The sequence below is a fragment of the Acomys russatus genome, chromosome 18, assembly GCF_903995435.1.
Source record: "Acomys russatus chromosome 18, mAcoRus1.1, whole genome shotgun sequence".
Lineage (NCBI taxonomy): Eukaryota > Metazoa > Chordata > Mammalia > Rodentia > Muridae > Acomys > Acomys russatus.
The window spans coordinates 61,670,374-61,686,254 of record NC_067154.1 but is presented as its reverse complement, the minus strand read 5'-3'; the positions used below and the strand labels follow the sequence as shown (position 1 = coordinate 61,686,254).

Below are 15,881 nucleotides of genomic sequence, written 5' to 3'. Positions count from 1 at the left end.
GAAAAAGATAAGGCTGGACTCTGCCTCTGGCCATAGGTGGGATGCGTTCCACAGATTAGTGGCTACAGCTTTTAGAAGAGAGAACTCTCCTGCCACTGTGACAGATTTCTCAAACAAAAATACGAAAAAGATGGCTAAAAATTGTTATATTATCAGTAAGAACTTTTATTAAAAGTTCAGCTGTTGGCAACTAAAACAAAATGACAAAATTAAAAGACAAACTTTATATTAAGAAAACCAGTTCAAGAGACGGGTGTAGTGGCACACGCCTTTAATACCAGTGCCTGGGAGGCAGAGGCAGGAGGTTCTCTTTAAATTCTAGGCCACCCTGGTATACAGAGTTCCAGAAAACCCAGAGCTACAAAGAGGAACTCTTGTCAAAAAACAACATGTAACAGGCAACAATGCTCGCGCGCGCGCGCGCACACACACACACACACACATATATACCCACACCCACCACCACCACCACCACCACCACCACCACCACCACCACCACGGAGAAAAAACAAAAACAAAAAACCAAAAACCAACAAGAAGACACAAGTAGACACAGTAGAGGATGCCTTTACTCAACAAAATACCTGAAAAGGACACTTCAGGTCACAGCTATTGAGGAAATACAAAGGAAACCAATAAAATATCTCATACTAATGAGACAGAATAAATGTCCAATACCACAATTCGTGGAGATGCTTAAAGAAAGGTGAACTACACAGGCTGCTCTTGGCAGTGTAACCCGGGAGCCATGTGTCGGGATCTGGGGAGTCCTTCTCATGCTAACAGCCAGCAGCCCTGTCTCTGGGGGCAGTCAGTCAGGAGGACATCCTGTGATAGTGGCTGCTACCCAACTCCTCCTGCCTCTCCCACGGCACAGAAAAGAAAGTTCCAGGAGCTCTTGCCTGTCAGGTGTTTTTCACAGAGGGTTGCGTAGAGCCTCCACACACAGGAAGTGCTTCCTTTGCACTGTCTCCTTCAAAAGCAACAGCCATGTAACTCAAAAGGTGGAAGGAAAGAGCTTACATTTCGAACAGACAGTAAAAAAAAAAAAAAAAAACAAAAACAAAAAAACAAACTAGTTATTAGTTGCCAAGGTGATTTTTAAATGAGGTTTCTTGTGAAAATGAAGAATTATTTTTTGGAGCTGAGCAACAGTGTTTCTGAGTGAACAACACACATTAACCCTGATGTTTTAAAAGTTTGTTTCATTTTATTTGTGTGTACAGGTGCGTGCATTTGCACACACAGAGGACACATGGCAGTTGGTTTTCTTCTTTGACCATGTTGACCATGTGGGTTCTGGGCACATGAACTCAGGTGCTCAGCTTTGGTGCCAAGTGCCTGTACCCACTGAGCCACCTCACCAGCCCCAGCTGCTAACACTAAAGAGAGAATAGGCAAGTTTTCAACATTAGAAAAGAGTTAATGAGAATAGTGGCACTGCTTTCTGTGTTGCAAACCTCTTTAGTATCTGACTGAATGGAAAAAGGGCAGCTGCGCACTTTGCCTGTGCACCAATTCTATTCTGCTTTTTGAAGCAATGAAGGTAAGTAGGAATTAATGAGCAGCACACACTGAGCCGTGCCAGACACACGGAGAGCACACCCTGGCACCTCAGAAGGCCCAGCACTCTCGGGACACCCAAGTTTTTGCAGGTATAGGGCAGAAGTGACTTTGTCCATGCTGAATAATGTGTTTTCATTAGTAATTTTCTGGAAAGGATGTGGGAGAGCTTACCTTGCCTTTTTTTTTCCCTGCCTAAATTTAGTTCTACACAAATATTATTAAATGTTAAGTCAAAACTGGAGTTACCTCTGGTACTTGTAACTGTACATGTTCTGACAGAAAAAGAGGTGACACTTGTCAAAACTGAGACAGAGAATGACTCAAGGTTTCCCCTTTCATTTTATGGCTCCTCCCTGAGATGCCATCCATTTTTGTGTCTTCAGCAGTCAGTTCTCACTCTTGACCTTGGCAAGTGCTTTGCCAGGACAAGCGATGGCTTTCCCATCTGATGGCCTCCAAGCTCTCCTGCAATCCTTGTGGCTTTTCTGGACTCAGCTCTCTGCTTTGTATTGCAAAACCCCAACTCTCTAAGGGGCTCTATTCCTTCTTTGTGGGGTCTTTGTTGTCCCGGTCTGAGGTTATGCTGGTGGCTTCCTGACAGCATGGTGGCTAGTCATACTTTCTCCAATCTCATGTGCACACCACTGTGGGCGACCCTGCACTCAAGCCTCCCACAGCAGCACCACCACAGCGGAAAACCTACTTCATAATGTCTGAAACGTCTGTCCTGCTTAGTGGTCCAAACTAGTCCTACGTCATTTCTTACCTCCTCCCAGAACTTTCCTTACACAGCACTCCCTTCTTGACGCAGACTGATGGCTACTCAAATGGTCTGACCCCTTGGAATGTGCTTCTTCTCCGTTTCCCTGAGGCTTTCCCCCTCTCTGTGCAGGCCCAATTCTTTCATGTCCATATCAGCCTCACCCACCAAAGTTCCCCCATCCATGCTTGTGCGACACAGTCATGGTGCCGACTCCACACAGAGTAACACCTGGAGTCTGGGTTCCCACAGGGGCACAGCAGCAAGCTGAAGCAGATGGCGCTTAGGCTGCTTCATTAGACACTAACAAGCATCTTGGAAGCTGAGCAGTTTTCTTTCTGAAGGAGCCATTGCTGTGACAGCAGGAGCCTCATGTCTCTGCACAGTAGCTGTGGACCAGGCTCCTGGGCACACACTGGATACATCCCTGTATCCCACTCTCTTGAACTCGCTTCCCAGCAGTACTGAATCCACGAGGGATCTGCAAGGAGACACGGACTCCTTGGGTGACCATCCTACTAGTGGGTATGTCCACCCAAGCAAGGCAGATGGAGAAGTGGGTGGGAACAGTCAGTGTCTCTTTGGCCTAAGTGACGTGCTGAGCCACAGGCATGGGCACACAACCTGGAAGCACTAAACATGTGCACACACGGCTGCACCACTGCATCAGGAAGACCTCAGCGAATCTTGGTTGGCAAACCATGTTCCAGTCTCTGAGAAGGGGTCATGGCGCACAGCTCTGGAAACGCTGGGCTTCTGGCTGCCTGTTTCCCTCTGCACACGTGGAAGGCTTGGGCTGCTGGGGAGCTGATGAGGTTCCATGAAATGCCAGGCTTCTCAACCTGAAGAAAGTGCACCAATGGAGAGGGGCTTTGGCGGGAAGACGGGTGCTCACTCTTGCTCCCTGCAGACCAACAGGAGGCTTCGTGTTCTGTCTCTAGACTCATTTATGGTGTTAAAATGTAACTGAAAAGTGAGTCTAGGAACTGGAGGTGTTTACGACTTGTATCCCTTCAAAGAGAACCATCATCCTTCCCCTGCCGTCCTAACGACCATGAGACCGCACAGTGCTGTCCTTTCTCATGAAGACACCAAACAGAATGGAAAATAGAAATGATTTTCACCATCGTCACTTAATGAGTCAGGCTTGGAAAAGTGTTAGAATTTTGATTGATCCTATCTTTTTGGGCTGATTTTCAACAAAAAGGTCAGTGAGAGCTGTGACAAAAGCACAAAGACGTAGCCGCCGCTTCTGCAGGAGGCGCAGATCGACATCAGCAGCTCTCAGCCTCAGCTTCGCTTGAACACAGAGTACCTGCATCTCGTTTTCATTTCATTGCAGATTTTTATCGACCCACATCTGACACTACACACTCACACACTCATGGGACTAGAGTCATAAAGCGACCAGCTCTAGCCGGTTGGACTTTGTTGACAAAAAAGCACAGTAATTTGATGAGAACTGTCCTCAAGTCAGATCGCATCGAAAAGTGAAAGAGCACAGGGAAAGTGCAGTGAGATGCGCACATGCGGCCTCCGTGGCAGCGCCTCTACTCAGACCTGTGTGGGCCTGTTCCTTCAGGCCCCAGAGGACCTGGGAGATGTCCACACAGGTAAAGGCGCCACTGCCACCTCTGCCTGGTGACAGCACTTCTAGAGAGCTGTCATGACACTTTAGTGTGACTCTTTCTCTCATTACACTAAGGTCAGGATGCACTGGTTCTCACCAGAACCTGGCTCTGCATGTTCCAGGGAACAGATGCCAATGAAAGCAGCTGTGCCGGAGAGTCCACGGGGTGGCACCTGCCAGCATACAGCTGTGCATGGCAGCCTTGCTCTCTAAAACATGGGAAAATCATGCTGCAACACATGGGAACCCCGAAAATGTGATGCCAACTCCAAGAAGCCAGTCAAGCACCAGCTAGTATAGGCTCCATTTACCCACACTTCAGGAGACAAGTTCACAGAGACAGGAAGTGGGCTTGTAAAATGGGAAGGTTTGGGAGTGGTTGCTAACAGAAACCTAATTTCTTTAAAATATTTTTAAAAATTAAGTTTTAAAGTTTGCATACACAGTAATGGATTTCTTCATACACACCCCCACCATACTTTGCTTTTATTTGCTGCTCCCTGCTCCTTACACCTCCCTCCCTATGGCTTCCTTCTCCCCACAACTACTACCTTCTAATTTGATGTCACACGATTCATGCTCTAGACAGAGTCTCTATTTGGATGCTAACAATGCTCTGTGAACTGATTGTGGTGATATTGCGTAAGTCTCTGAATAAAAATTAGTGGCCTGCACATTTCAAGTGGGTGAATTACTCAGTAGAATACTTTTTATGCACTAGACCTATTTATTAAGTAACAATTCTTGATTAATGAAAACAACTCTCACACTGTGAGAAGGAGGTATGAGTCACAGTGCAGGCTAGATGACACCGGACAATGCTGAGGGTGGGCGAGGAGAGAAACAATTTTCACAGCCACAGAATTTTACTAAGGGTGAGAGAATGCACCTAACGCAGCCCAACCCACTACTGAGGAGCTGACTGAAGTGCAAGTGTGAAGGATGGCGAGATGCCTGCAGGAGCAGCAGCACTGGCCTTGCAGGCTACCAACGACTTAGTACCAAAACAGGGGGTGGGCAACCAGGAAGTACCAGGAAGCCCAGTCCATGAAGCTTGGAGAAGATTGACACCAACGACTCCAAGGTTTGTTGGCAAGTGTCCCAGCAGGCTTACAGCAACACTGCATTCACGGCAGGCTTTACCTTAACCCTGTTTCTAAGATGGGGTGAGGTTTGTCCTCAAGTGTGTGGAGCTACGTGGGATCACCAGTGAACAGGAGAAGGGGTTCATACAACTGAGTGAACAAAGCAGAGAATTCAGGTTTCCCATAAACAGCTGCGCTAAATGGTGCTGGCTACAGACCTGGGGTAGGGACCACACGTGCCATGCGGTTAGTATTTAGGGCTCTGAGGAGCAAGAGGAAAAGCTGAGGCTATTATGTAAGAACAGAGTAGCAAAACTATCATTTTCTAAAGCTCTGGACTGTATAAAAACAGGTGGTGTGTCCCACCTGGAGCTCTGCTCTAGAAGTTGAAGGTTTCAGGAGAATTAGCTAACAGGAGAGCTCCCAAGTCTGCGCAGTGTCCCGACTTCCTGGGAGGCATAAGCTCCATTACCAAGCCATGATAGTAACTGAAGCTGCAGAGATTTCCTTTTCTTTTCCTTTTTCCTTTTCTTTTCATTTTATGATTATACTTCATACTGTGAGCAGATGAGTTATTAAGAAAAACTACAACACACTAGTCAGCACAATAATTCTAATGCCAGATGCACTGGGTGTGTGTGTGTGGGATTCCTCACACCCAAAGCCATGCTCCAGGAGACACCACTCGAAGTCCTGGAACTTAATTCTAATTTTATTCACAGAACTGGGAGGGGCCCTCAGCTGGGCAGTGGTGGCGTACACCTTTAATCATAGCGTTCGGGAGGCAAGGCAGGTGAATCTCTGAGTTACAGGCCAGCCTGTCCTACAGTGAGTTCTAGGACAGCCAGGGCTACACAGAGAAACCCTGTATCAACAAACAAACAAACAAACAAACAAACAAACAAAACCCTCAGTCCCACAAGGCTCCCATCTGAGATGATGCTACACTAAACCCTGGGACAGTTCACTGTACTTCTGACTGGCTGCCAAGCAAACAGCTCCCACAGTCTATCCTCTAGGTTGATAAACGCAGGGAACTCCAGGAAGCACTTACACTTCCCCATTATTATGAAGGGTACAGATGGAGAACCACATAGAAGAGCACAGCGTGTGGCAGGCCCAGGAGCTCTGGGCACCATCCTTCAGGGGCCTTCCTATGCTCAGTTATACAGAAGCTGTGTGAATGTGGTCCTTGTGGGGTTTTATGGAGGATACATAAACGTAACTGACTGAATCAGTGACGACTGGTGAGCAGGCCACCCCTCAGCCTTTCCTCTCACCACACAGCTGGCTTCCCTGGCTGGGACTCTAAGAAGAACTGTATCAAGAGGCTTGCAGGAGCTGGTCATCTCACAGGTACATGCGCCTCCAGACACTGTTTTGTTTTGTGCTTTATTTTTTTCTTTCTTTTGTTTCAAACAGGTTCTCATTTCACAGCCTGGAGTAGCCTTTAACTTGTGACTGTCCTACGTCTACCTCTGGAGTGCTGGATGACAAGTGTGGGTGGCCATGCCTCATCTGTCACCATCACCTCCTTATGGCATACTCCCTGCTGTCCCACAGATGTTTGGTGACCCTAGTCTTTTCCTCATGGGGCTCTGCACCCCAACTAATGACTTCTTCAAGATTCCTCCAGATACACTGTACTGTGCAGGGCTGCAATGCCTCAGGGGTACACATGGCCAGCAGGGATCCCACCTCAGGGGTACACATGGGCAGCAGGGATCCCACCTCAGGGGTGCACATGGGCAGCAGGGATCCCAACTCAGAGGTACACATGGGCAGCAGGGATCCCACCTCAGGGGTGCACATGGCCAGCAGGGACCCCGCCTCAGGGGTGCACATGGGCCGCAGGGACCCCACCTCAGGGGTGCACATGACCAGCAGGGACCCCGCCTCAGGAGTGCACATGGCCAGCAGGGACCCCGCCTTACCACTGCTTATCTTCTTCAGCAGCTGCAAACTTCGGGAGGAAGGCCACACAGTTTTTTTTGCACACTCACAGGGCAGTGTGTTGCATTAGAGTCCAAAAAGACACAACTGAGTAAAGTCCTCATAGTTGTGTCTCGTCCTTCAAGAGCTCACATCCTAGTGGGGACTGACAGAACAGGAGGCCATGGCTGCGCATAGTGCTGCAAGCCTTTCCCTAAGCATTGGAGAGGCAGATGTAGCCTGATCTATAAGTCTACGGCCAGCCTGGTCTATACAGTGAGTTCAAGGACAGCTAGTGCTACATCCATAGTGAGACCTTATCTCAAAAAATCTAACACAAACAAACAACCCCTTCCCCCCTAACCCCCCCCCAAAAAAACACCCACATGCCTATGCCAGACACTGGCGTTGGCAGCAAACAAGCCAGACACAACAGTAAAGGGACTGTGACGCACCAGAGCCAACAACTGTGTCGCTAGAGGGACATGAGGCACAGGACAGGCTGGGAGAGCAGAATCTGTCTGACCCGCTGCCCATGAGACAAATACCCAAGGGGTTTTGGATCATAACACTTGCAGAAATGTCCAGAAACATTTGTAGAGGCCAAAGCACACCTGGAACATTACCACATGTTCTCTGTACAGTCTCTGTCAGACAGTGGCCAGGTGAGGAAAGAACCAGGAGACATCACATGGGTCGCTGTCCTCCAGCCTGCAACGCATGCAAGAGCTTCCGGCTGGCGATCAACAGGTGCAGGTCACATGACTGCACTACGATGACGCAGATGTGCACACAAGACGACCTTGCACCAAGGCACTCGCCAGAGTGGAGGAGACACCTGGTTTCCTTTGCCAGCAGCTCATGTGGCACTTCTCAGCACCGGCCAGAGAGGCCACCCTCGGCTCCTTTGCCAGGGGCCCCAGGACAGGAGGAGGTGCGACAGCTGCTACAGCAACCCCTCTCCTGCTAGCCTGCTCGCGAGCTGCCTGCTTTCTTCCTAGTTGCTTTAGTTTCCTTTTATCTTTTTTGTCAGTCCAATGGGCTGTCATCTGTTTGTATCGCTGGTTTTCAGCTTGTCCTTGCGTAATACCTGTGTGTCTTTCCGGAAAGCTCTGGCTGCTCAGCTGTATCCAGCTGGCATCAGAATTCAAAGGAGCCCTGTCAATATCTGCAATACACACACTGACTCATTAGTTCCCCAATACTTGGTAGTCCCAGTATTATTCATGTGCTGGAGAACATATGCAGTCTCCTGTCTGCACCCCATCACACTGGCAGGGATAGGTGAGCCAGTCCCTAGTGAGAGCTGGGCTAAGGTTCTGGAAGCCTCAAAGTAAGGTCTCTGTAGCCTTCTCCCACCATCTCATCCTGGACTAAGTCATGGGAACTAGAATTTCTTTTCCCCAGGGCAAGTCACAGGTACTAGAAACCCACTCATGCACAGCACAGCACAGAGCCTATGAAGGCATCTCTCCTCTTTGCCTTGAAGACTCCCATCTCAGCGGGTCCTACTCCACCCCCAGGACGTGAGGAAGCTACAAAGAGGCCAATAAGAGGCTGAGCGGACGGGCCCTGCCCACCTTCTTACTCTCCTCCAAGGGTCTTGCCAACCTTTGGCCTCTGGTCAGTCACAAGGCTTCACTTAGCCTGCAATGGCTGCAGATGAAGCCTTCTCACGCAGCTGCTCATTCTTGCTGCTCCTGTCTCCCAAGCAAGTCTACCCGCCATCTCCACTCCCATCTTTTGGGCTGGCTAACAAGAGCACGTGCCAACTGTCCTCGAACATGTCACAGAGCTCTGTAATGTATACTCCAGGACTTCAGAGTCAAACCGGTCTGTCACTTACTTCCATAAGCCAGAAACTCTGGAACCCACATCTCCAGGCCACTGTGAGACGTGAAGGCCTAACTCTTAACACTGGGAGTGGCAGAGACGGGGAGATGGCAGGAGAGAACCCCATGTCCCTCACCACCCCAGAAGACGGAGGGGGAGGCAGGAAGTGAGGAGACTGGCGTGCAGGGTCAAGGACATGTACAAGGAAGGTCATGCCAGGGCTTGAGCTGGGCATAAGGCAGCCCCCTTCCCTTTCCCACCTGGAAGACAAGTTTGGGCTAATGCAGTACTTATGGCTCCTGGACACAGGGCACATGTGTGGCAGCACAGCACTTACATGACGCAATGTCGGCTGCTCATATCTCTGTGCTCCTCTACCAAGGAGAATCATGAGGCTTCTCATTTGTTCCTCATCCATGGCACATGACTAGCACTTTAAACAGGAAGATGTGGTGGCTTTGACAAGATTACAAACACTGATAAATATCTTATCTTGCTAACTAGGTTGGTGTTTCTCTCAGAAATAATGCTAAGAATAAGATTGTCCAATCTGACCAACTGTTCAGCTAGAATTATTTTGTTACCTTAAAAACAAAACAAATGAATCCCAGACGCTGACAAGACCCCCGGCCCCCTAACACCACATTCTCAGTGTCATGCAAACACATCAAAAGATCACTCACACCACACACCCCGTCACCGTGGGAAGGGACCGCACGCCTCTGGTCACCAGGTCTCACCTGCGGCTGCCGCTGTCGCCTCACTTGTGCAAGGTGGGAGAGCGTGAGCTGCCGGTCCAGCTGCTCCACCCTCTGCTGCCTCTGGATGTCCACTGTGGCTCCCATCCCGACCCTGGCCTCACTGGTGGGCTCTGAAGATGAGAAGACAGGCTCAAGAGCCCAGGAGAAAAACTGGGCCACCCTGCCAGGGACACAGAGCACCTGGTGAACCTGGAACACTCTGTGCTCATAGCACATGCCGGAGATCTACAAGAAAACATGCAAGTCTGTTCAGATGTAATGGTGGAAACAGTGTATTTAATGGAGAATCAATAGCAAAGGGCATTTCTTGGATTGCATTTTTACAGTTTTAGCAGTGTTAGCAAGTCCTACCAAGTGGCAGACACCTAGAGCTCAAACCAACACACATTTAACCTAATCAGAAAAAAAAATTATTAATTAGGAGTCAGAGAAATGCTAAACAGTCCACACTCCACGTACAAGTACAGTACTTAAGGAACAATGTCTCGATTTTAAAAGAAACCCAGAGGCTGGAGATGTTTTGGCACTTGAGTGCTTTCTGGGCACAAAAGCCTGAGTTTAGCCCTCGGCACCCAGGTGGAAGCCGGGCACAGGTGAGGTGGGGCTAAAACACACAGGTCCAGATGCAAGTGAGACGTCTGAAGCAGCAGGCGGATGCCCGGGGCAGGTACCGAGGCTGGCTTCTACCTACGTGCACATACCCTTTAAATAAAAAATCCACAAAAGTTTGGTTATCCAAACAATCTCACCCTGTGCCCACGAGAGACCCCTGACCCAGTCACTTAACACACGCTGCCAGAAAGGAACAAGCGGAAACCTTGGCCTTACTTACACAGTGTTCAGGTATGAGTTTTTTCTAGATGTTTAGTTATGCATTAATATTAGTTAGCAATTAATATTCCTGTAAAATATTTTCTTTCTACAAGCAAATCATTGTTTATGCCATTTATATGGAAGGAGAAGCCACAGTATTTCTCCTCAATATTGCTTTCTGGATAAAAATAACCATGTATATTCTTTTAAATACATTTTTAAAAACCCAACATTTTGACTCTGACTCTTAGGATGAGAGTATTCACAGTAGACAAAAGAATTTAACAACCTTTTCACTGCAATCAGAAAAGTATACCTTAATATTTATTTGTTGGTTGTTACATACATAGCCCAGGCTGGAGCTTGCAATGCCCCTGCCTCAGCCTGCTGGAGTCCTGGGGTTACATACATACCGCCATGCTCAGTCATGTCTTAGAAGAGCAGTGTAAGTGAATCAGGCAAGAGTATCTCAAGTACCTGCTCTGGGAGCGCCACAGACAACAACACGAGGCCACTGCGCCCAGAGCCATAGCAGCACTTAGTGTTCAGGAAAGGCAGCCAGAACATAAGAACACGTGACCACCTGACACGCTCCATGAAGGAATGCAGAGTGAGGTGGACCAAGGACCCACTTCAGGTTGGTAAGGACGCATAGGCCAAGGTCTTCAGGACGATGGGGCTTCAGTGAAGACAGAAGACAGAGCATTCCAAGCAGCAATAAAAAGGCTATGTGGACGCTGTGCAGGGTGCGCAGTGAGCAGGCGGGACACCAGTCCGAGGCCCGGGACAGTCAGCACAGAGGCACTTAGGAGCCATGGGATAGTGCACGCAACTTAAGCTGAGAGGGTAGGTAGCACCAGGAGACACGTGGGGGAGTGAGTCCAAGAAGGGACTTGGGGTGCAGGGGGCAGGGCAGGGGAACTTGATGCCAGTGGAGCTGTGAGGGGAGCAGTCAGCACTGGCAAACGCAGCGGTGGATGTGGCCTGCGGAGACCCCTGACCTCAGGACATGCTGGGGCAGAGGCAGGAGCCAAGGGCAGAATGAAGCAGGCTCCAGAGGGTACAGTGAGGGACTTCCAGTTTTAAGCCACTCCTGTGGCTCTACTGTTAAAACAACAAGGAAAACAAAAACAGAGACAGCTCCATGTGGAGTGAAACTAGAAAAAGCATCCGTAACCCTGAAGCTTGTGAGCAAGTGGAAAGTGATGACAGATGGCGCACAAGGCTCAGGCTGTGAGAGGGCAGTAACAGGGTGGCTGGGGACCTAGGTCTGCTCAAGAAGCACGTCATTCTCCCCCAAGGTCCCCGCCACCCTCTCCTTCACAGTGAGCAGTGAAAGGATCTGAGACGGCAGAGTAAGCCCAGGGAGCCTACACACACCGTAAGCCATACATCACAGAATCAGAAAAATGAGGTGCGCGCACATGTGCGTGTGTGTTGCGTGTGCGTGTGTGCATCCATCCTAGGAATAAAGGTATCACCATCCATGAATTGGAAGGTCAAAATGGCTAAGGTACCAATTTTCACCAAATCAATAAGTTCAATGATTCAAAAATAAAGTCTTATTTACTAGGATCTATTCACTTTATATGTGTGAGTATTTTGCTGCATGTATGTCTGTACGCCCCCCCACCCCAGCATGCCTGCTGTCTGCAGAGGTCAGAAGAGGGTGACAGATTTCCTGTGACTGGAGTTGTGGATGGTTGTGAGCCACCCTGTGTGGGTGCTGGGAATCAAGGAACCAATCCAAGGTCCTCTGCAAGACCAACAAGTACTCCTAACCGCTGATCCAGCTCTCCAGCCCCTCTAAGCAAAGTCTTGACAAGGTGCTTGCTGGAACGGAAATGCCAGTCCGCAGTCCTGGACTGTTTAAGGTTTGCATTTTTAATGCACCGTGGTGGGAAAATGAGGCGGGGCACGATGACATGTTTATGATGTCATCCGTGTCTGATCAAGCCACAGGCAAAGCCATGCTCACAGAGGATGGCCATGTGTGCAGGCGCGCTCACGGGAAGCGAGAGCTCACATGTCGTAGCACTTCTGTGTGACGCTGAGTTTTCAAAACAGCACTGCAAATTTTCAGCTAGTTATAGGGACTAGAATAGAGAAAACTCAGCAGTTCAGTGTTCTGCGCTGGATAATCACAGCGCCCAATTCCATGAAAACATATAACAAAAGTAACTACATTAAAAATTTACCTAGTTCCTACCACAGTCTCCACAGTAACTCATGCTAACACTCCTGGTTATTCCGAGTCAGGGGCTCACTAGGCAGAGCTGGCTTTGAACTCACTGTGGAATGATCTGGAAGTTCCGACTCCCCTGCCTCTGTCTCCTATGTGCTAGGTTTTTCAAGACAGGTTTTTTTGGTTTTTGTTTTTGTCTATCCTGGACTGGCTTTGCAGACCAGGCTGGCCTTAAACTCACAGAGATTCACCTGCCTCTGCCTCCCAGAGTGCTGGGATTACAGGCGTGCCACCACACCCGGTTCCCAAGCCCAGTTTTTAAGGGCTGCTGAAGATCCCACCAGCGTCACACTGCCAACTGGGTTACATCCTCAGCCTAGACAGTGTTTTCCTGAAAGTCACTGCTTGCAGCATGGCGGGGAGGCTTCAAAACTAGAGTGAAGCTGTGGAGCAGTTGTGTAGCGCGCATCAAGCCCTGGATGCAGTCTCCAGCAAAGGAAGGAAGATGGCGGGAAGGGGAGAGGGGACAGAAGGCAGGCGGCTCAGGTGAGGGTGTTGTTCTTCTAGAGACCTGAGTTCAACTCCCGGCACTTACACCAGGCCGTTCAAAGCCACCTGCCAATCCCTCTCCAGGAGCTGACACCCTCTCCTGGCCTCTGTGGGCAACCATGCTCACACATGAGCACACATGCTCACAGGTGTGTGCACCCACACCTGCACACACACAATTGTAGAAGTAAGGCATTGCGAGAGGCCAGGAGAAATACCCCAGGACAAGTGAGGTCTTCTGAGGCAGGAAATCCAAACATCAAAGTGAGGACCAGCAACAAAGATAATCGCTCGGACAGAAGATGACAGATAAAACAAAGGGGAACACAGCACACACGGGGCGGGGGGGGGGGGCACGCTAGGTCTAGAGTGGAACACAGCCAGGAGGGCAGGAACACAGGCCGAGCAAGTGGAGGCTGTGTGAGCCCAGATCGGCGGGGTATCTATGCCAAGACCCCAGGGTACACCCTAGGTTATAGGCAGGAGCCCCGGAGGGCAACAATGGAAGATATTGCCTCATGAGCCTGGGGCCAGAAAACAGAAAACCGTTTCCTTTTAGGCCAATATGAACACCAACTGCACACTTACTTTTCATACCACTAGCACTTTTAAGAAGGGAGTCACAAAGTAAGGTTTAAAGGTGAGTAACGGATTGCTGGCTGGGAAACGACATCAGTCCTCCCACTTAGAATCAAGCTCATCTGTCCTCAGCTCTGTGTACAGCACGCCTGAAACCACCACAGACAGGGGCTGAGCCCTTCCTCCAGCCAACAGAGATGGATGGAGACCCATCAGGGTTCCTGTGGCCCACAGTGTCTAAGAAGGACGAACACACACACACACACACACACACACACACACACACACACACACACACACGAAGGTTGCTCTCCAGGAGAGTGGCAGGACATACAAGGCTGGGAACAAAGGCTGCATGATGGCAGACCCACTGCTCCCCTGACCCCTCGTACGGACCAGGTGTGTTCTGGACACTGGTACACAGCAGTGAGAACACAGACCAGTGCTGCCCTGATGGAGGGAGCGGCCTCGTCCCTCCATGCTGAATACGCCAATAGAATACCACAGTTAGTGAGAACATGTTTGCAGACTAGGGATCTGCTGTTGTCACTGCGATTACACTGAGGGTCACTGTTCAGGACACTCAGCAGTGTGGCTACTGCAGGGATCCCGCTGCTGTGTCCCCGAGTGCAGGTGTCCGAGGCTGAGCTTTCCTCACCTCATTCATATGAGGGAAGAGCGACAACATTAGTGTGTGAAGAGCCAACAAAAAAACGCCATGCCTATCCTGACTGATGAAAAAAAAAGCAGACGATTCTCACGTAAGTGATTTCTAATAAAGTGTCTTAGAAAGTGGACTGATCGTCCCTTGTTGGAAGCCGTGTCTCAGGAGGATTAGGAAGCTTCACAAAAGCTGCCTTGTGACGGCTGCCTGGCACCTGAACTTGTGTGTGCAGCAAGCACTTCATCACACAGCTGTCTCCCCCACCCCACCATTTGATATTTTAATTTAACTCTGTAGTAGAAAAGTAAAAGGCATCAATGGGAACATACAGATAAAATGTATTTCCTGATGGCATGATGATGAATATAGGAAACTCTAAGGAGTTCACAGAAAAAGTAACAAAAACAATAAACAACATGAGTAAACCCGCAGAATACAAACACTAATAAAACAAACTCGCTTCTGTACACTAGCGATAAGCAATTGGGAAGAACCATAAAATAAGTCTCAATGAAAGATGTGCACGGGCCACACACTGAAAAAATGAAGAGTTCAAGAATAAAGTGAAAAGCTAAATAAATGTAGACACACACCCTGTTCTAGATTAGAAAATTCCATCCTTTTAAAGTGGTGGTATAGGCTACTGAGTGACAGGCTACTGAGAAACAGGCTGTGCATAACTGAATGGCTCAAAACAGGAAGCATTCATTGTCCACACAGGGCTTTTTGTTTGTATGTGTGAGGTAGGAATTGGAAGTAGCTTAGCTGCATGGTCCTGACTCAGTCTTTCAAGAGGTTGCATTCAGTCGAGAGGTTACCCATGCTGGACTCATTGAAGACCTGACAGGGCCTAAATATGAGCTTCCAGGATGGGTCAGGAGCACTCCTGGCAAGTCAGGAGCACACCTGGCAAATCGGGAGCACACCTGGCAAGTCGGGAGCACTCCTGGCAAGTCAGGAGAACACCTGGCAAGTCAGGAGCACACCTGGCAAGTCGGGAGCACTCCTGGCAAGTCAGGAGAACACCTGGCAAGTCAGGAGCATACCTGGCAAGTTAGTGCTGATGCTAAGAGGAAGGCGCAGCTCCCCACACAAGCACCTTCCAGTGTCTTCAGGTCATATTGCTGGCTTCTCCACAGGAGAGTGATCCAAGAGAAAGCAGCAGAGGGCAGCTGACCTGCTCTGCCCCACTCCTGGGAGTCATGGCATCCTTCTGCTACACTGTACTCATTGTAAGTACCCAGAAACACATGCACACATACATGCACGCACATGCACACACACATCCCAAACAAATACATAAACAACAAAACCACCAACCAAACACAGCACAAAGCCTCTTAATACAAACATTGTATCGAGTTGGTGGTGGCTAGGAGATAAAGGCACTTATCAGATTCCATCTACGGCACTCTCGTAGTGGAAAAGGAAGAGACTCTCTTAAACTGTCCTCTGACCTCTGTGCATGAGCTGTGGTGCGCGTGCACCAATCCCCTCCCACAACAAATTAATATATGTAAAATC

General features: G+C 49.2%; 2 protein-coding genes across 2 annotated transcripts in view; both read right to left on the bottom strand.

Annotated features, from left to right (window-relative positions):
- Ubac2 (UBA domain containing 2) overlaps nucleotides 1–15,881 on the bottom strand; it is a 141,985-nt gene that overhangs the window by 13,525 nt on the left and 112,579 nt on the right. The window contains exon 7 of the mRNA XM_051160998.1: nucleotides 9,547–9,792. Within this exon, the coding sequence (XP_051016955.1) occupies nucleotides 9,547–9,792 (246 nt within the window). The remainder of the gene's footprint in view (nucleotides 1–9,546; nucleotides 9,793–15,881) is intronic.
- Pcca (propionyl-CoA carboxylase subunit alpha) overlaps nucleotides 1–15,881 on the bottom strand; it is an 842,751-nt gene that overhangs the window by 791,760 nt on the left and 35,110 nt on the right. The window lies entirely within an intron of this gene.